Genomic DNA, 17,192 nt, shown 5'->3' on the forward strand with positions numbered 1-17,192 from the left:
GTTGTGTTCGTCTTCGAATTATTATTTTTTTTTTTCATTATGTATATATTTATATAAAACCGACATGTGTTAATTCGCCTCGTTCACCGACCGGGTTATAATGTTAATTATCATTGTTTGCTATATATAATAACGTCGGAAACACAACGTTTGTCTGTTTTTTATTGTCCTCTAGTAATTAAGTATTTATGAATTCGTCGGTAATGCCCTTGGTTTTTTATTTAATTTTTTTTTACGATACCGTTTCAGGCGTGTGTAAATGTATGTGTGTGTGCGGGCCCTTTGTCGACCGAATTTTAGCTCGTATATACACATTTCGTGTCTTCGTACAATATATAGATATATATTACTACATTAGATGCAACTAAAAACTACTAATAAATAATATATTAATATATTAGTAATTAGTACGTATTTAAAATTTGTTTTCATGCAATTTTTCTCTCGGTTTAATACTGTATTCTATTAAAAGCACATATGTGATTAAAACTGCTAATTAGAGTTAACGTGTGTACACAAAAACCATTTACTCTGCAGTAATAATAATACTTCGATAGTCCGCCATTAATAAAGTGTAAATATTTGACGTATTCGGCAGTGTGACGCCACGAGGCAGTTAATAGAACTGAAAAATTATTCCGTATATGTTCGTGTTTCTTTTATTATTATTATTATTATTATTATTATTATTATTATTATTATTATGCAATTAGCATTTCATAATATTTGAATTAGACTCTTTTACCTACTATTGTAGTAAATTTAATAAGCATCGTATAATTATTTAACAGTGTGCATTTAAAAATTAAAAACTTATGATAATTAATTAATTTAATCAGGTAATTTACCATTCGTGTTTACCAATAATTTATAATTAGACAAATAGAAAAATATTGATAGTTATAATCGATAATAATTATTGAGTACCTGTCGTTGATATAAATATTTATAGAATACACAATATGGTAACCGTATACAATATAGTATACATACGTATGTACCTATAATAGATATTTTATATTGATGTTTTTAAAATTATGTGTTATATTTGCATGTTCTTATAATATGTGATCAACTAATCACTATTTGAATAAAAGAATAAATGAACACCTATCTATATGCTTATAAATAAATAAAACTGGACAGAAAGCAGGTATGGGTACTTCAGAAAGGTCATGATGGTTAATATTTCTCAAAAGTTTTCAAAAAATCAACCAAGAAATCTTAATCATATGAGGAACCCAGAGTAAGAAACTATAGAATTCTTGCTTGGTAGAAAAACTTTGAGCATTATATCATAAACTACAACTTTATAAATATAGTCTCATAATGAAATTAAATTTAAGAATGCCTATTTTTTATTTTATAAAATTTGCAATTTTAATTACGTGAACGAATACTCGCAAGGTTATAATCATAATATGTATGTAATGATACTAGCTAAATTTAAATACACTACCTATATACATTATTAAGTACATACATTGTACATAATATGCAGCAAATCGATTTCCCTTCAAATCTACAGTATATAGCAGTATTTTTGCCGCGAAGCGAGCGAAGAGACACGAGTGTCATATACTGCATATACTGCAGTATCCTCTCGTGTTTTTTTTTATTATTATAAAAAGTAATAGTTTTTATTTGATATAATATGTACTATAATAATATTGCGTACCTACGTTTGAATATCTGACGTAACGGAAATATATTGTAATATTTCCGTTAAATCAAATTAACATTAAAGTCTATTGTTTTCTGTGAAAACAAAATCTAATATGTATGAGAAACATAATGTAAGTCGAAGAGAAATCAATTTTCATTTCCGAGACTTTGTTGTGTATTGTCTGTACTCACAATAAACGTACAAGAATATCGATTATTTTTGCCATTTTCCCTGGAGCGTGCCACAATAGATAATCATATTGTAAAGTAAAATACACAACATTTTCGTTTCTCGATAAACACGCGCGTTTTTCCACACAAACATATTTTTTTTTGTTCAAAAAAAAAATATAAAAAAACAAAACAAATACAACGAAATAACCTCCGAACTGAGTACAAATTTAGTGTAGGTCCACATAAAAAAAACCTTTACCACATATACGCTTACCATACACGGTAAATGGCTTTCACCCATCGTGTACGAGGAATTCGAGAAAAACCTGAGGCGGCACGCGTGGGCAGTACAAAAAGACCGTTCGCGGCCACTTGTTAATTAAATACTATCAAAAATACACAGTTGAAACACTATTAAAATAAATGCGTTCGTCGATGAAGCCCGTTTTCTCGGGCCACCGCCGATGATTCTGATCTCGTTTTGGTCGTAAAAGAAAAAATCCAGACGACGATAACAGTATGAGTAAACTCAAAACGATGCATTCAATTAATTAAAACAAATTTGAAGTTTTTGAAATTTGCCACATACGCGTGACGCCCGTACCGGTATGGTATATTGCCCAATTATTGTGAAATTATGTTTCAATTGATGTAGCATGTATAAAATACATATTATTATATTATTATGTGGAGATAATATAATAATATCGTGCGGGCTGCTCAAGGCTGATCTTCTATAGAAAACACAATATTTCGTTCATCCACCACATGCACATTTGTCGTGTTCGTTAGTAGGTACCTACCTACAAATAATAATAAAAAATTTTTTCTCAATATTCTGCTATTCATTTTTGTGTAAAATAACAATAAAAATAAAAGTGAAAAAATCGGGGGGGGGGGCATAGATTGGCATAAATAATAATTATAATATTATTATGTATTATTATCTATATTATCGTCATCACGCCGAATAATAATTATTAGTTTACATTTATTGATATTATTTTTACAGCGAGAGTGAAAGACAATCTGTTAAATACCTACTAAAATACTTATCGTTATTTCGTATATTATTAGTTGGTACATATTATATAATGTACCTAGATATATATTCCGATCCATTACCACGATGTATGCACGTTAAACGGCAGAGAAAATCTACATCTCTCTCCGGCAGCCGTGAATTAATTATTGAAAAAAAAATCGATAGTGTACAGTAGTTATGGAGATAGAATTATAAACGCATTATTATTTATTATATATACAATATAAAGAGATATAATATATCATGTATTATAATATAGACTTTAGATTAAGGGTTGTTTTTGGGATACATGCATGTCGGTTTGTTTTGGCATACTCAGTTTTCCCATCCAAATCAATTATAATCAGAGTAACGACAACGAATATTTTTCCGTTCGAAACATCATATTAATATTAATCTTCTTGTATTTTCGATAGATGTATACCAAAATTGGAAGACATAAAAAATAAAGACTTACAATAAGTCGGCTTTGTTGAAAATTCGAAAATAATATAATAATATATTAACATGGCAATATTATAAAAAGAGCTCAACACGAAATTATGAACTATTATAAAATTAAATACACTATAATGGTAAGTCTTTGCACGAAGCATCAAGTTTTCGGGAAATTTCCATCGCTTACATCTTTATGTTGGATATTTTTTTATTTATTTTTTAACAGTCATAAACATTTCGTTAAGGCGTACATTATTATTAAATATTATATTGTATGCGCATTATGTAGTGTACTTATATGTTTATATGTGTATGTATTTATAAACGTACACGTACGCGAGAAGTTTTCGAATTACTTATGCAAAATTATGTAAAACGTAAAATGTCATATTTCGATTATTTACACGTCGAAATACATTTCCAGTTTACACGTGTATACATTTTAAATTATATATATATAAATTATAAGGTCGACGCGCTTAATATCATATGTAATATGTATATTGTATACATATACATGTAGCAGGCATGGGTTCTATATCCAAAATGCAAATTATCACTCTCGACAGTCGACACATCCGTTTCCCGTAAACGAATTAACCTCATCGCGGGGGAGCAGGGGGTTAAAAATTGTTTATATATTTTTTGAGTTACTACCGTGTGAAACACGACGAATAAGTAAACCTACATTTTTTATGCACAGCGTTCTATAGAAAATTTAATTATCATTACCTACTTGATAATAAACGAGACGCGTATACCGTATTTTAGGATCGTGGAACTAATAAAAACAATTACTAAGTAAAAGTCTATATAGAATAAAATAATTTTATTTCGATTCAAAATTCACAATGTGTGTTTGTTATAACAATATATTATTATCAATATAACGCACCAGTCTAGCCACCTGCATATTATTATATAATAAATACACAACCAAATAGATTGTACAATGTATACATAATATTAAAATAATTAATATTATTATATTTATCTAGGTGTACCTTGCCGTAATATATACTATATAATATTATATAATACGTTTATAACATTGTCGTTATTATAATTATTATTATCTTTTTGCGACTGTGATATCGTACCTACCTATTTATTTTTCACTCATCAATAATGTATGTGACGGCGGCGCTGAAAATGTCATGGTTTGTGACTGGACAGCAGCAATGCGAGTGCGCCCTCCTCCCCCCGACAACCTTTCTACACAGTATGTGGCTGTCCTGATTTTTTTTTATTCTATTATTTCACTACACAGATATAAACTCAAGTTTCTGTCTTACCAGCCGTTATGACTTATGACGTCGAAACTGGTCATTACTATGACGTCCCCGATCTGGTTTCACTGTTGCAAGTGCACCCGAATGTATATAGGCTGAAAATAAAGCATGACGGAAATAAAGCGTGAATTTCGAGTACCTAATCGTATTTTTTCACCAGTGAATACTGCAGGTACTCAAAATATTAATATAATATGGTCACAAAAAACAAATACCTCTACAACGACGAGTGCAGCACCAAAAACTGCGTCGTTGTCGTCGTCATTGTATGTGCGTCGAATGAAAATATCGCGAATATTTCAGATTCTTAACAAACAGAATAATATATTGTATTATAGACGTCACCTAAACCGCGTTACATTCACCGGCACACCGTTGAATACAAACTTATTTGCGCTCGCGGATTTCTCTGTTTCGGACATGTTTAATAATAATAATCCCTATACTAATGCGTGCTCGACGTAATAATGATATCGCGAGATATATCATTGCTATATCGAATATTTCTTATCGGATTCAATTTCGCCGGACGAGCATTCCGTACTTCTTCTGTCAACACATACACACATAATATTATTATTTATTATACCTGCAATTTATTTTGTATAAAATATATAATATCGTGTCATATTATATATTATACGCATGCATGGGACGTGGGAGTATTGGACATAGCTGGTGTGATACATACTTATAGTAAATATGTATTATGTCGCGGGTGTGCGGCAAGACGACAAAGAGCAAAAAGGGGGAACAAAAAAAAGCTCACATATATGCCTACAACACATATTGTGATGTTTAGGTCCAGGTGGTTCGCAACCCCTTCAGGGGAAAAATATTGTATTCCTGCAGTACGTACACTGTACACATGCGTTTGTCTGTTTTGCCCTATAAAATGCGTATCCTTATATATTGGTTAGGTTAGTAGAAAACGCATGAAATGAAAAAAAAGGGTTATGACGAGCATTATGAAGAGTGATTTTTATATTATTTAATCATAAACGTATATATATTAGAGGGTCGATTTTTTATAAAAAGGTCGAAACGAACAGAAAAAAATAAAACCGGTCCCTCCCGTTTCCCCATACATGTCGACGTCGTCGTCGCCGCCGTCAGCCTCGGGGGACCCCACCACGGTGTACACCTATATTATATTGTATACGTTATTTAATTTTTTTTTCTGTGGAAAGGATTAAGGACGACCGTTTTGTCGTCGTCAACAGTAGCAGCGGCGGTGGTGCGTTTCACTCGCGCCTCGCCGAAAGAAATTAAAAAATTGTTACAATACGCAAAATGGTGCGACCCTGCAGCTTGTTACGTAAACAGAAATCGGATACGGGATTAGAGAATTTCGCGCTCCGTATATATTGTAATATATTATGTACCTATATAGGTACTACATACACGTGGGGTGCAGCTAAAATTATTTCCGTAAAGGGGGTAACCACGCGCAGCATATTATATATCCGCATATATGTATAATGCATCATATGGGTAATAGTATATAGCATACCTACGTATATTATATATTGTTGTGTGTAGGTACGTGCGAGTCGAAATCGAGTTACTGTACACCGGCGTGTGGCGTGTGAAATATTATCTGTAGTCATATTGTTCCAATATAAATGCCTCTGCACACATTATAAAACCGGGTTAAAACTAAAAATAACGTCGTGTAAGACGTGGATGTGGTGTTTATTAACAATTATTAATAATAAATCGGACGCGTTTGTATAATATTATTATAATTGTCTTGTATACTGAACAGGACAGGGTGATCATAATATAAAAGACGTGTTGTCAAGTCAATTTACGAATAATTATTATTGTCGTTACCTATACTCGTTAGTCGTTAAATTACCATCCGATACCGTCTGTGATTATATTAGTAATAATAATAATAATAATAAGGCTATAACCGTCTTGTACATGCTTCCTATATATAAAAATACATAGATATATGACCAAAGCGTAGACTACCCGACGTATAATAATAACATTATATAGTGATAATAATAATTTGTCACAAGTTTTGAAAACGTAATACTGGCCTGACGATGAATCGACGATAAATAACTCGTAATAAAAACTAATGATTATACTGGTCTTTCAACCGTCGTCGGCCTTAGCGCCACAGGGCATACCTGCAGAGAGTGAAAAAAATACGTGTTAACACAAATATGTATATTATATTAAAAAAAAAAAACAAATAAAAAACACACCGGTACTTTGTTAATTCTACTTATAAAATAAATCAAACGCTGCGATAGAGTTGGCTCGAGTATTATTTTTCTAATACGATTTTTTCTTTCCAAATCATTATTAAAAATCAATGCCGCTTAAAAATATCAACGATTTAATATACGCTTAAATTATACGCTATCGATAATGATATAAAAATCGGAACGATACCATCTATCATACGCACTCACTTCGACATGCGTCATATTTATTATGAAACGAAAACTTTACACATTGGCAGCGTTTGTGCATTTCGACATTGGTCTGTTAACATATTTCGCGAATTTGTAAAAATCGAGAGAAAAATCCGTTGCGAAACAAATTAATAATACAAAATATTATTCACATCTATTGTACAATACTGCAGTCGCGGTGGCTGTACAGTGTACCCATATATATGTTTATATATTATACATGCTAGTAAAACTATCGTTCGGATCCAAATCATGCGACGACGATCGGATTGCACAATATTGTATTCGCACTACTATCCTTTGTTGGTTTATTACATTTTTTTATAATGTTTTTTTTTTTTTTTTGCTTTCTATCATATCAATGTTTATCTCTGAGTTTTTGCTTAATCCCACGGGTACGCGACCGTGACGCACTGGTCGAATAAAATGTTTGTAAAACCACACACGAGAAAATCCAACAAAAACGGAAACGAAACAGCCTCGGCTGCAGTGAAAAGGTATACCTACTACAGTTGTAAAATGTATGATACTGTAATTCGATCATCTCGCGTGCGACGCGAGATGGAAAAAAATCCAATAACAATCCGAATTACAACACTTTTTGCAAAAATATAAATACATACGATGAGCGCGGGTACAATATATATTATACATATTATGTATACGTATTAAAGTGTAGGTACTCACAAAAAAAACAACGCGTATACCCGGGAGAAGTCATTAAGTCGCGAACGCGGGTGGTGAAAATCCAAAGGGAGGAAGAGAGAAAGAAAAAACGTTTTCCTCGTTGTTTCTGGCACTGAATAGATAACGGATGCCCATTAATCACGACGAAAAAATATCACAGATTTCACTGCGTACAAAATATCTCCGGCGGCTGTGGCCGCCGCATACACAGATATTTTCTGTTAATATTTATTTTACCCACATGTTCTTTTTTTAGTGTATAATACCTACCGGTTGAGAAAAATATATATACAAAAGTAAAATAAAATAAAACGATTTCTTTTTATTTCATTCCCCTACTAAATCCCGCGTGCAATGTATATACTGCATATGTATATATATATGTACACGGAGGAGTCGTGCCCACACCTCTATAAGCGTTTCGGTTTATGCTTCGTCATGACCTCATATATGTCTTTAAGACACGTTTCGTACAATTCAAATACCATTATCGTGTCTTTTCATCATCATTTTTAAATTTTCTGTAAAAGGACGTAAAAAAAAAACATAGTGTTTAACCCGTGAAATCCGTATGTATGTATATAGTGGTAAAAATGGTATTTTTTCATTTTTTTTTTTTTGTTAAACCATCCCTTTATAACGTGGATCCGATGAATTATGAGACAGAATATGTATTTTTTATGTGTGCGCGTGTGTGTGTATTGCAGGTGACACCGATACTAAATGGATTTGTGCGCGAGGTAATTTTCTGTACACCCACGGGAAAAATGATACGCGAGAAATTCGGTGCGCGTGTGTGAGTGTGTGTCGTATACATAGGGGCGAAGACGGGCGGACAGTAACGGTTAAAAAAAAGACACACAATTCGCGTACATAATAATATAATAAATAAAGCGAGTTAAAAAGAAAACCATTCGATGGAAGGTATATAGCTACACGCATGCACACATAAATGGATATAAAATGTATTAAAATTATAGGAAAAATAATAATGCAGGTGCATAATAAACTATAATACCTATTATATAAGTATATCTATTTTTTTCCTGTGAACTACGCCTACCTATATATATATTAATATATTATACATAATAATATTATAATATAAATGTCAAGTGTATGACGTATACAATGTATGTGTGTATGGTATAGGTATAATATGGCATATTGTATGGATATCGCTTTTAACTAGTGTTGTATAACTTTATATTATTATCGTATATTCGTATATTTACAAGGCTGCGGCGACTGCTGTAAGCCACCGTAATTTGCAAATGCGTGCATACCTGTATACGGCCCTGCCCGCCGAATGTGATGAACGACTAATAACAACGTGGCACCCGGAATTTTCACGAAAATGGTGGGGGTTTTGTTTTTGTTGTTTCCTCGCGAAAAAAAAATACTATCGAAGTACCGACAGACTAAACCGATTTGTATTATTGAATCCGGCTTGTGTGCGTATAATGCTATATATATATAAGTGGAAAGACGAATTCGCTGGATAATCAATTTTAAAGTCAAAGAGGGACGTGAGACAAGCACTGGGGGGTGGGAGGGAGAGAAATGTTCAGAAGCCGAAAAGAGTGGATAGGAGTAAAAAATAAATAAATAAAAATAAGAAGAAAGAATTTCCAATAATATCAACAATAATCGGTTACCATGGTGATTGAGTTTTTGTGAAACGTCTACGAGGCCTGTGCGTTTAAACTTTTTTATTATTATTATTTTGTTCCAGTCAGTTGTACAATAGGTACTCGAACAATGGCTAAAAAGTTTAAAGTTCGATAATGTAAAAAAAAAATACCTGGTTTACTCGGAGATCAATAGTTTTCATTAGAACAATAAAACTATGTTCATTATAACATTCTTTCTCCGTTTCTTTTTATTTTTTATTTTTAATTTGCGTTATGTCGTCTCGCGACCAGATACGAGAGAGACGACCTGAACATGCGTATTTAAACCAAATCTGATAAGTTTTCAATTTCGAGCACAATATGGGCTATTGGTGAAATAAAAGGGGGAAACGGCTATACCGAGTTTGAATAGGTGCTTGGTGGTATGGGGAGGGGGCAGATATGGCGATTGTGAACTTTCAATCGAAGACTTTGCGACATGACGACGATAACGCAATATTTCGTTGGCCGACGAGTATTTTTTTTTATAAATTTCAATTCTTCGCATTAATGCTATACGACACGTGGACCATGAGTTAGCGAAAAAAAACGAAGAAAAAAACTTTATTCTGATATATCGGTCCACGGAAAATCCTTGAACCACCTTATGGTCGTATAATATAATATATGGGTACCTAGTGTGGTCCGATTTTGTCATACAGTCTACCTCGTTTGAGGTGTTTAATGTATATAACATTTATTATTTTGAATTTTCCTCAAAAAATACTTATACTATGTAATAAATAAATCTTTTGGATTAAAAATAAAGTGGGTAGATATATAGTATACATACAATACACATATAAATGCGTACACCTACATTACGTACAAATAGTATTTATGATTATTGCCTTTTTCGTTTGTTTATTTATTTATTTGTTGAATTTTTTTCTTCTTAACTCGTAAACCACTAACCGTGTCAAGGGCGGCGTGAAGCATAAGACGCGAGTACGAGTGTGTATACAATGAATGACTTGCAACTGCCAAGCATGCTACTGCTCGAGTACAATAAAGCATTTATATTATTATTATTATTATATTAGACACGTTTAGTCTCAGGGTTTGGTCTAGTTGAGTGCACGTGTGTATTGTCCCACGTGATTTACTTGACGTCACTGGATACGATCGCTCAATGACAAACCGGGAAAATCAAATACAAAAATATTATAATACACTCGAGTCTTAATAATGATTGTTATCACGTTGGTACCTGTTTCGTATTGCAATGATAAGAAAACTGTTTTGAGTATAAGACCATTACCAAATTTTTATATGACTATTGCGGAGACATTGTTATTAAGTCTACCGCCGTATATACGCGCATAAAAAGCTGTCGTGGTCGTCGTTAACCGAATTTTTTTAAAATTAATTTGGTTGCTGGGAATCAGAACGGAGCAACAACAAAAAAAACGTCACGTTTATTAATATAATGAAAAAGAATAAAATAATAATCTTACGAAACCGACAGTGTAAACTCCTTAAAAAAATATAACATATATAACACAATGTAGCGCGATTCCCTTTTTGATAAATTTCCCTTTTTAAACATCACATGTTTCATTGTATTCGCGGTATTTTTTTCACAAAAAGACGGTGACCTTTTTTTTACTTTTTTTGTCGAAAGGGTTGGTCTCACTCGCGAAGGATTTATTATTTCGTTTCTACGCGCACCTGGACCACTGCAAGACTACGTAATTATGGGAAAACAGTCCGGCACCGTCTCTCCCGGTTGCGTGTGTCACCCCTTTCGCCCAGCATCGGGTTACGCGTCTGCCACCTTATATTTTTTTTCCACAAAAAACCATTCTGCAACTTTATATTATGTACTGTTATTATATATTTTCGTATTACATGCGTACAAAGAAAGGTTTTTTTCGGGGTAAAATGAGGTGACACGGACAGCTCGGGTTACCGGGAACACAATGATTTAACCCTATCCGGTGGCTTCTCGTATTGTCGTTATTGTTTTGTTTTCGCAATATACGGATTCTTTATAGAGGATTTGAAAAATTCGCTCATTTTTCTCATGGCCTCGCTGAGAACCGAACGGGTAACCCGACACCAGGCCTAAGATGACTTATAAGTCGCGTGTTTTAATACATTAACAATATATAATATTTATTATACTCGTACACATTACATCGTGTTATAAGTATATAAATTGAATTATACTTTTTTTTCGCAGATAACGGAATATCAAAACGGTCTCTGAGCCCGTTGGCGCTGACTACCACCAGATCTGAATCGCAGACAACCGGAGTTTCCTCAATAGCTTCGGCCCTCAATAACGTCACCATGGTATTGCAAGGGGCTTCGTCCACCGTTGGTGGCGGTGGTGGAGGTAGTGGTTGCTCAACGCCGACCAGTGGCGATTACTCACGTTACGTGAGGAGATTCAGTAGCTGTCAGGAATGTGGATCTGCCCGGTGCAGAGATTTGAACTACAGGTACGGCGAAGACTTCTTTCAGAGCGACTCGCCTGAAGTGCGGTCCGAGACAGTGTAATATTATTGTTATTCATTTTGTTCTCGCAGAGAGCACTTCCATTGTCTTGACTGCAATTCGAGAGTGTTCGTCAAGAAAGAAGAAATGATCAGACACTTCAAGTGGCACAAAAAGAGGGATGAGAGCTTGCAACATGGTTTCATGAGATACTCGCCTAGTGATGACTGTTCGGACAGATATCAGGGATGCAGTCACAACCGCAAGCAAACACATTATCATTGCATTCAAGTGAGTAATATACTAGTACATACTATAAACTTAAAAGTATAATATCAATTTATTAATAAGTCCATAATTTACATTGTTGTAATTGTTTTTCACAGGGCACCTGTGATAAAGTCTATATAAGCACATCCGACGTGCAAATGCATGCCAACTATCACAGAAAAGATTCAGCTATAATACAAGAAGGGTTTCAAAGACTCAGAGCCACGGAAGAATGTCGGACACCGTACTGCGCGTTCTACGGTCAGAGAACTACTCATTTTCACTGCAGACGTGATCACTGCCAGTTTACATTCAAAAACAAAGCTGACATGGGTGAGTCTTGTTAGGTGATTAAAAAATCTACTGAGCTGACCGTTAGGGATCTTTGGAATTATCTGGTCCAACAGTCTAAAAATAAGGAAAAAAGTCAAATATATCATAATAATTTATTATTTTTCTTAGCCGCACTAATACCTCCATTTCGTGATTTTTAATACTTTCGGCTGTTATAATATAACCATATTATTACATTTATTGTATATAAGCAGATTTCTAACATTATATACATATTTTATAATAATAATATAATATTGTCTAACATGGATGAAAAATACAAAGAGCGTTACACAGCCAGTTCATTAATATTGGTATGTTGGAGGTCTGTGAAACGTAACCTATATATTATCGTAAAAGAAAAAAATTGTATTATTATTGATTTGTATATGAAAGACTGATCAATATGTTGCCCCGCGTGCAATGACGCCTCTTTTGATCGCGTGTTGCACTACATAATACATGACGCATGTTGTTATTTTTCAAGAAAAACATAAAACCTATCACATCAAGGACGAACAATTAGCGAGGGACGGGTTCAAGAAGTTTATGAAACCTGACCCATGTGGTTTTTCCAACTGCCGGTTCTCTCAAGTGTGTAATCACATCCACTGTGTGAGGGACGGGTGCAACTACGTTCTGCACTCCAGTGGACAGCTGCTGAGCCACAAGCGGAAGCACGAGCGCAAGGACAGCGAAATTGCGTACCGAAAGTTCAAACTGGCCCAACAAGCCGTTATGAACATGGCTGGAAGTGGTGGCGGCGGCGGTGTCGTCGGTGGCGTCGTGGTCGGTGGCGGCGTTGGCGCCGGCAACCCACCGGACCAGGTTAGCGACGATGAATGGGTGCCATGGGACGGGAGGCGAGTGGCTCACGGTGCGGCGGCCGGGACAGATTCGCAAATGAACGAGCTGTCGATATCACCCAGCAGCTCGCTGCAGTTCCTCCACCAGCAGGCCAACTCACTGGCCTCTCTGTCCGCACTTGCCGCGCAGGCCGGTGACGCGGCTAGCTACAGTAACAGCTCGAGTGACGGAGGCGGCGGTCCTATGTCGCCACTGTCCTCCACGCAGCGGGCCCCGTCCAAGATGAGCGGTGGTCAAGGATTCTTCACAGACAACTCGTCAACCGGTGGCGCGGACGGTGGGTCGCCCGAAGACGTGGAGATGTGGCCCAGATACCTGACCCGGTTCAAACCGAACACGTGCACCGGTGGGTCTGGTTGCGCAATGTCCGAAATCGATCATTTCCACTGCAAAGAGCCCAACTGCGAATCGCCCGTCAAGTACGTTAATATACTATAGTAATGGTAGGCAATAATCAAGAAATGTAAAGGATACTTAAAAAACATTTCTTAATTAATATAAATATAGTATCATAGTCATAATATTATAAAATATAATTATTTTTTTTTTTTAATACGTTTTTTTCTCAAATTGACTTATATTAAATACGTGTATAGTATTATGTATTTATGTGCAATTTAAATTTGAAATCCCGATTCACAAAATTACTTCATTTTCTATATGACTAGATTTTATGTGGTGCTAGAGTGGTAGTGCAGTGCTTGGACTGTTTTGACACTAGACAAATTTTGACTCCTGTGTCGCCTGGAGTTTTTATAAAACAATGTTCTTATAATCTAAACTTCCATGTTTTATTTTGTTTCCAGAACTCAAGACGCAGCTGAGACGCACGCTCGTAACCACGACAACCAGGAACGGATCAACGAGAGTTTTTACCCAGGCGGGCCGGCCTACTGTCAGGACACGTGTACCAAGGACCAACATTTCCATTGCGTTTTGGTAAGTACACAATCCCCGATGCAACGAAATGACTAACTCACTATACACACAATACGCCACCGTATAATACCGTATCAATAGTGTGGAAATAACAATATTAATAACACTGGGCGCGTACGCTTTACAGGAAGGATGTTACGAGGCGGTACTGCCGTCGGAGCGCGGCGAGCACATCAAAAGTCACGACGTCCCGTACGGCCAGTACAATTCGTTGGACGCTCTGTTCAGGAGGAAGCGCGGCCGACCCCCAAAGAACCGGGTGATCGAAGTATGGAATGACTATGCGGGTGGGTCCACCGGAGATTCCCCGCAGGCCATATTCACCAGTTTCAAATTGCCCAAGCCATCGCAGTTGTCGGGACAGTCGCAACAGTCGGAAGATGCGGAAGTCCCCACCCAGACCACGCTGGTAAGATTCACCGTGCCGTATAAAAAAAAACGAAGATACGCGATATTTATATACGTATCATATTATTTTATTGGCATTGTTGTGTCATATTATAGTGCTGCACCTATACATGTGGTTTTAATAGATAGGTTTTTTCATCCAATTTTCGATGCGAGGGGTTGTGTTTTGATAGTCTGTAGGGGTCGGGCAGGGCATTGCGTTACCGCGATGTTTTCTGGCGATTTTTATTTTATGGCCATACACGAATAAAATACGAGTGTATAAATATTCTAAAAATATTTCACCAAATGAGAATGTTCATAAAGAATGAAATTGATATGTTTTAAAATGTACCTATGTTAAATTGATAATTATTCCCTTTTCAATATTGAATTATCAAGTTTTGGCTATATAATGAACCTATCTTTTTTTTCGTAACCACGGGGGGTGAAAAAAAAACTGTCACTATTTTTTATATAACATACGCATGAATAAAACGTAATAATAATTTTTTTAAAACGTTTTATTTTCCGAGATTTATAAATTATGTATTTTTTTAGGAACAACACTGTTTTGAAGAATATCGATACGGTTGTCCGGACAATCTCTGCAAGTACACAAGCGAAGGCGTCGCGTTGCACTATCACTGCCGTCGGCCACGATGCTTTTTCGCCACTGATAACGACGAAGAGTTACAAGCGCATTCCACGCATTTCCATGACAACGTCACCATAATGGAGGGATTTTTGTTCTTCGACCGATCGGTCGACTGCCGACTAGACACGTGCGCAAAGTGAGTAGCAATTATTATATCATAATTATATTACATAACGAAGGAAAAAAAATAATTAGCCCGAACAGCTGCAGTTAATATCATAATAATAATATATAATACTATACTCCATATTATACTTACTCGGTTCGTTATTTTATTTCACGGTCCGTTTCGATATTTTTGCAGTAATACGATCAACAAGCATTTTCACTGCGTGAGAGCTGGATGCGGTTACTCGTTCACCAGATACACACAGATGGCTCAACATTTATTACAACATCAGGCCACCGCTGGTTTGCAGATATCTGAGAAATTAGGTAAGTTTGCACTAAACATATTTTAATAATATTGTAATAGAAAATATGTGTTTACCAGTATTATTACGGGATAATAAAAATAGCTTCCCTATAACCAGATAATAATATAACATTTGTATCGTTTGTCACAGAAACTCAAATCAAAGAAGAGATCTTGTCTCCGACGAGGCCCCAAGCCACCCCTTCGCCGTCTGATTCAGCTACGAGCCAACGGTCGACAACTGGTAAGTGCTTTATTCTATTTTTATTAATTTGTGTTTTAAACGAATTATCTTAGCGTAGTATTTTTGTCTTGATTGTTTTTTTTTTCTGTCTTGTTCAAAGTGGTGAAGGCTTCGGGCACTTTCTACCCTATGAGCGGCCTATCGAACGCTAAGAGTTCCTCTCCAAATTTTTCAGACCCTGCAACCCTGACAGGTGGGTCATGCAGAAATTATTGTTAAATAGTTATTTGCATTATTATTATTACTATTATGTTATATATTATTTAGAAATTGATTGTATAGAATATACGTACAACGTATAATATGTATATTATATACTATATATACAGAATTATAATTCATTAGCTTCGCTTTTTTCGGTGGAAGTGATCGAACATTTTACACATCTTATTATTATCGTCACACTATATATATTATAAAGTCGAAAGACTTGATTGTACACCACGCGATTCTTGTTATTAATTAAGTAGAATTGATTATTAATTATTATAGTATCAAATTAAATTGCTAATGTAAATTGATCTATTCAAATAATTAATAAATATTAATGGAAACATTGTTTGTGCATTATTTAGAAAAACCTAAAACAGATTCCAGTTTGAGTATCGAACCGGTCGTGACTATTCAAGTTTTACCAGAGTGGATGAGTTTAGAACGGCATGAGAAATACGGACCCGAGCAACCCTGTAGCCGAGCTTTCTGCAAGCTCAAACGAAAAGAACATTATCACTGTAATGCGTGCAATCAGGTAAATACAAATATAATTATTAATAATGATATATTTTTAGGAGAGGATTTTTTTATACACTGTAACCTGTAGGTATATGACGCTATAGTGCCTTTTACGCTACGACGCGCGACGTCGAGGCCCTAAGATATAATAATAGTTAAATAATAAATACCTATAATTTGATATTTTCACTTCGTTAACACACACCACTAGTGGTGGAAATTTATAAGGATGGCATGTCCCAAACGAAAACTTCATCAAAATATTGTACTTTGAGTGCTTGGCGATTGACTTTTGATCTCGCTGGCAAACAAATGGTTTTAAAATTTCTCCACCAGACTTATTAACATTAAATCATTCGGGTTAGAATACAAAACAGTGCCTTTGAAAGTTTAAACACATACAAAAGCAAAGCTCCAATACAGTCTGGTGAAAAATTTGAAAATCCTCATTTGGTCAACAAAATCAAAAGCAAATCGCTAAGATCAGCTAAGATGA

The 17,192-nt window shown here is 35.1% G+C and overlaps 1 protein-coding gene across 2 annotated transcripts in view; it reads left to right on the plus strand.

Moving 5' to 3' along the window:
* The window catches only part of LOC111034906 (zinc finger protein castor homolog 1), an 83,471-nt gene that overhangs the window by 58,129 nt on the left and 8,150 nt on the right, over positions 1-17,192 (plus strand). The window contains exons 5-15 of one of the 2 annotated variants that reach the window (XM_022316331.1): positions 11,595-11,856; positions 11,944-12,142; positions 12,238-12,454; positions 12,942-13,740; positions 14,128-14,260; positions 14,388-14,669; positions 15,209-15,441; positions 15,610-15,740; positions 15,872-15,964; positions 16,065-16,157; positions 16,540-16,712. In XM_022316331.1, coding sequence (XP_022172023.1) covers positions 11,595-11,856; positions 11,944-12,142; positions 12,238-12,454; positions 12,942-13,740; positions 14,128-14,260; positions 14,388-14,669; positions 15,209-15,441; positions 15,610-15,740; positions 15,872-15,964; positions 16,065-16,157; positions 16,540-16,712 — 2,615 coding nt within the window. The remainder of the gene's footprint in view (positions 1-11,594; positions 11,857-11,943; positions 12,143-12,237; positions 12,455-12,941; positions 13,741-14,127; positions 14,261-14,387; positions 14,670-15,208; positions 15,442-15,609; positions 15,741-15,871; positions 15,965-16,064; positions 16,158-16,539; positions 16,713-17,192) is intronic. The other variant, XM_022316332.1, reaches the window with a different exon arrangement.

The sequence above is a fragment of the Myzus persicae genome, unplaced genomic scaffold (assembly GCF_001856785.1).
Source record: "Myzus persicae strain clone G006 unplaced genomic scaffold, MPER_G0061.0, whole genome shotgun sequence".
Taxonomy (NCBI): Eukaryota; Metazoa; Arthropoda; class Insecta; order Hemiptera; family Aphididae; genus Myzus; species Myzus persicae.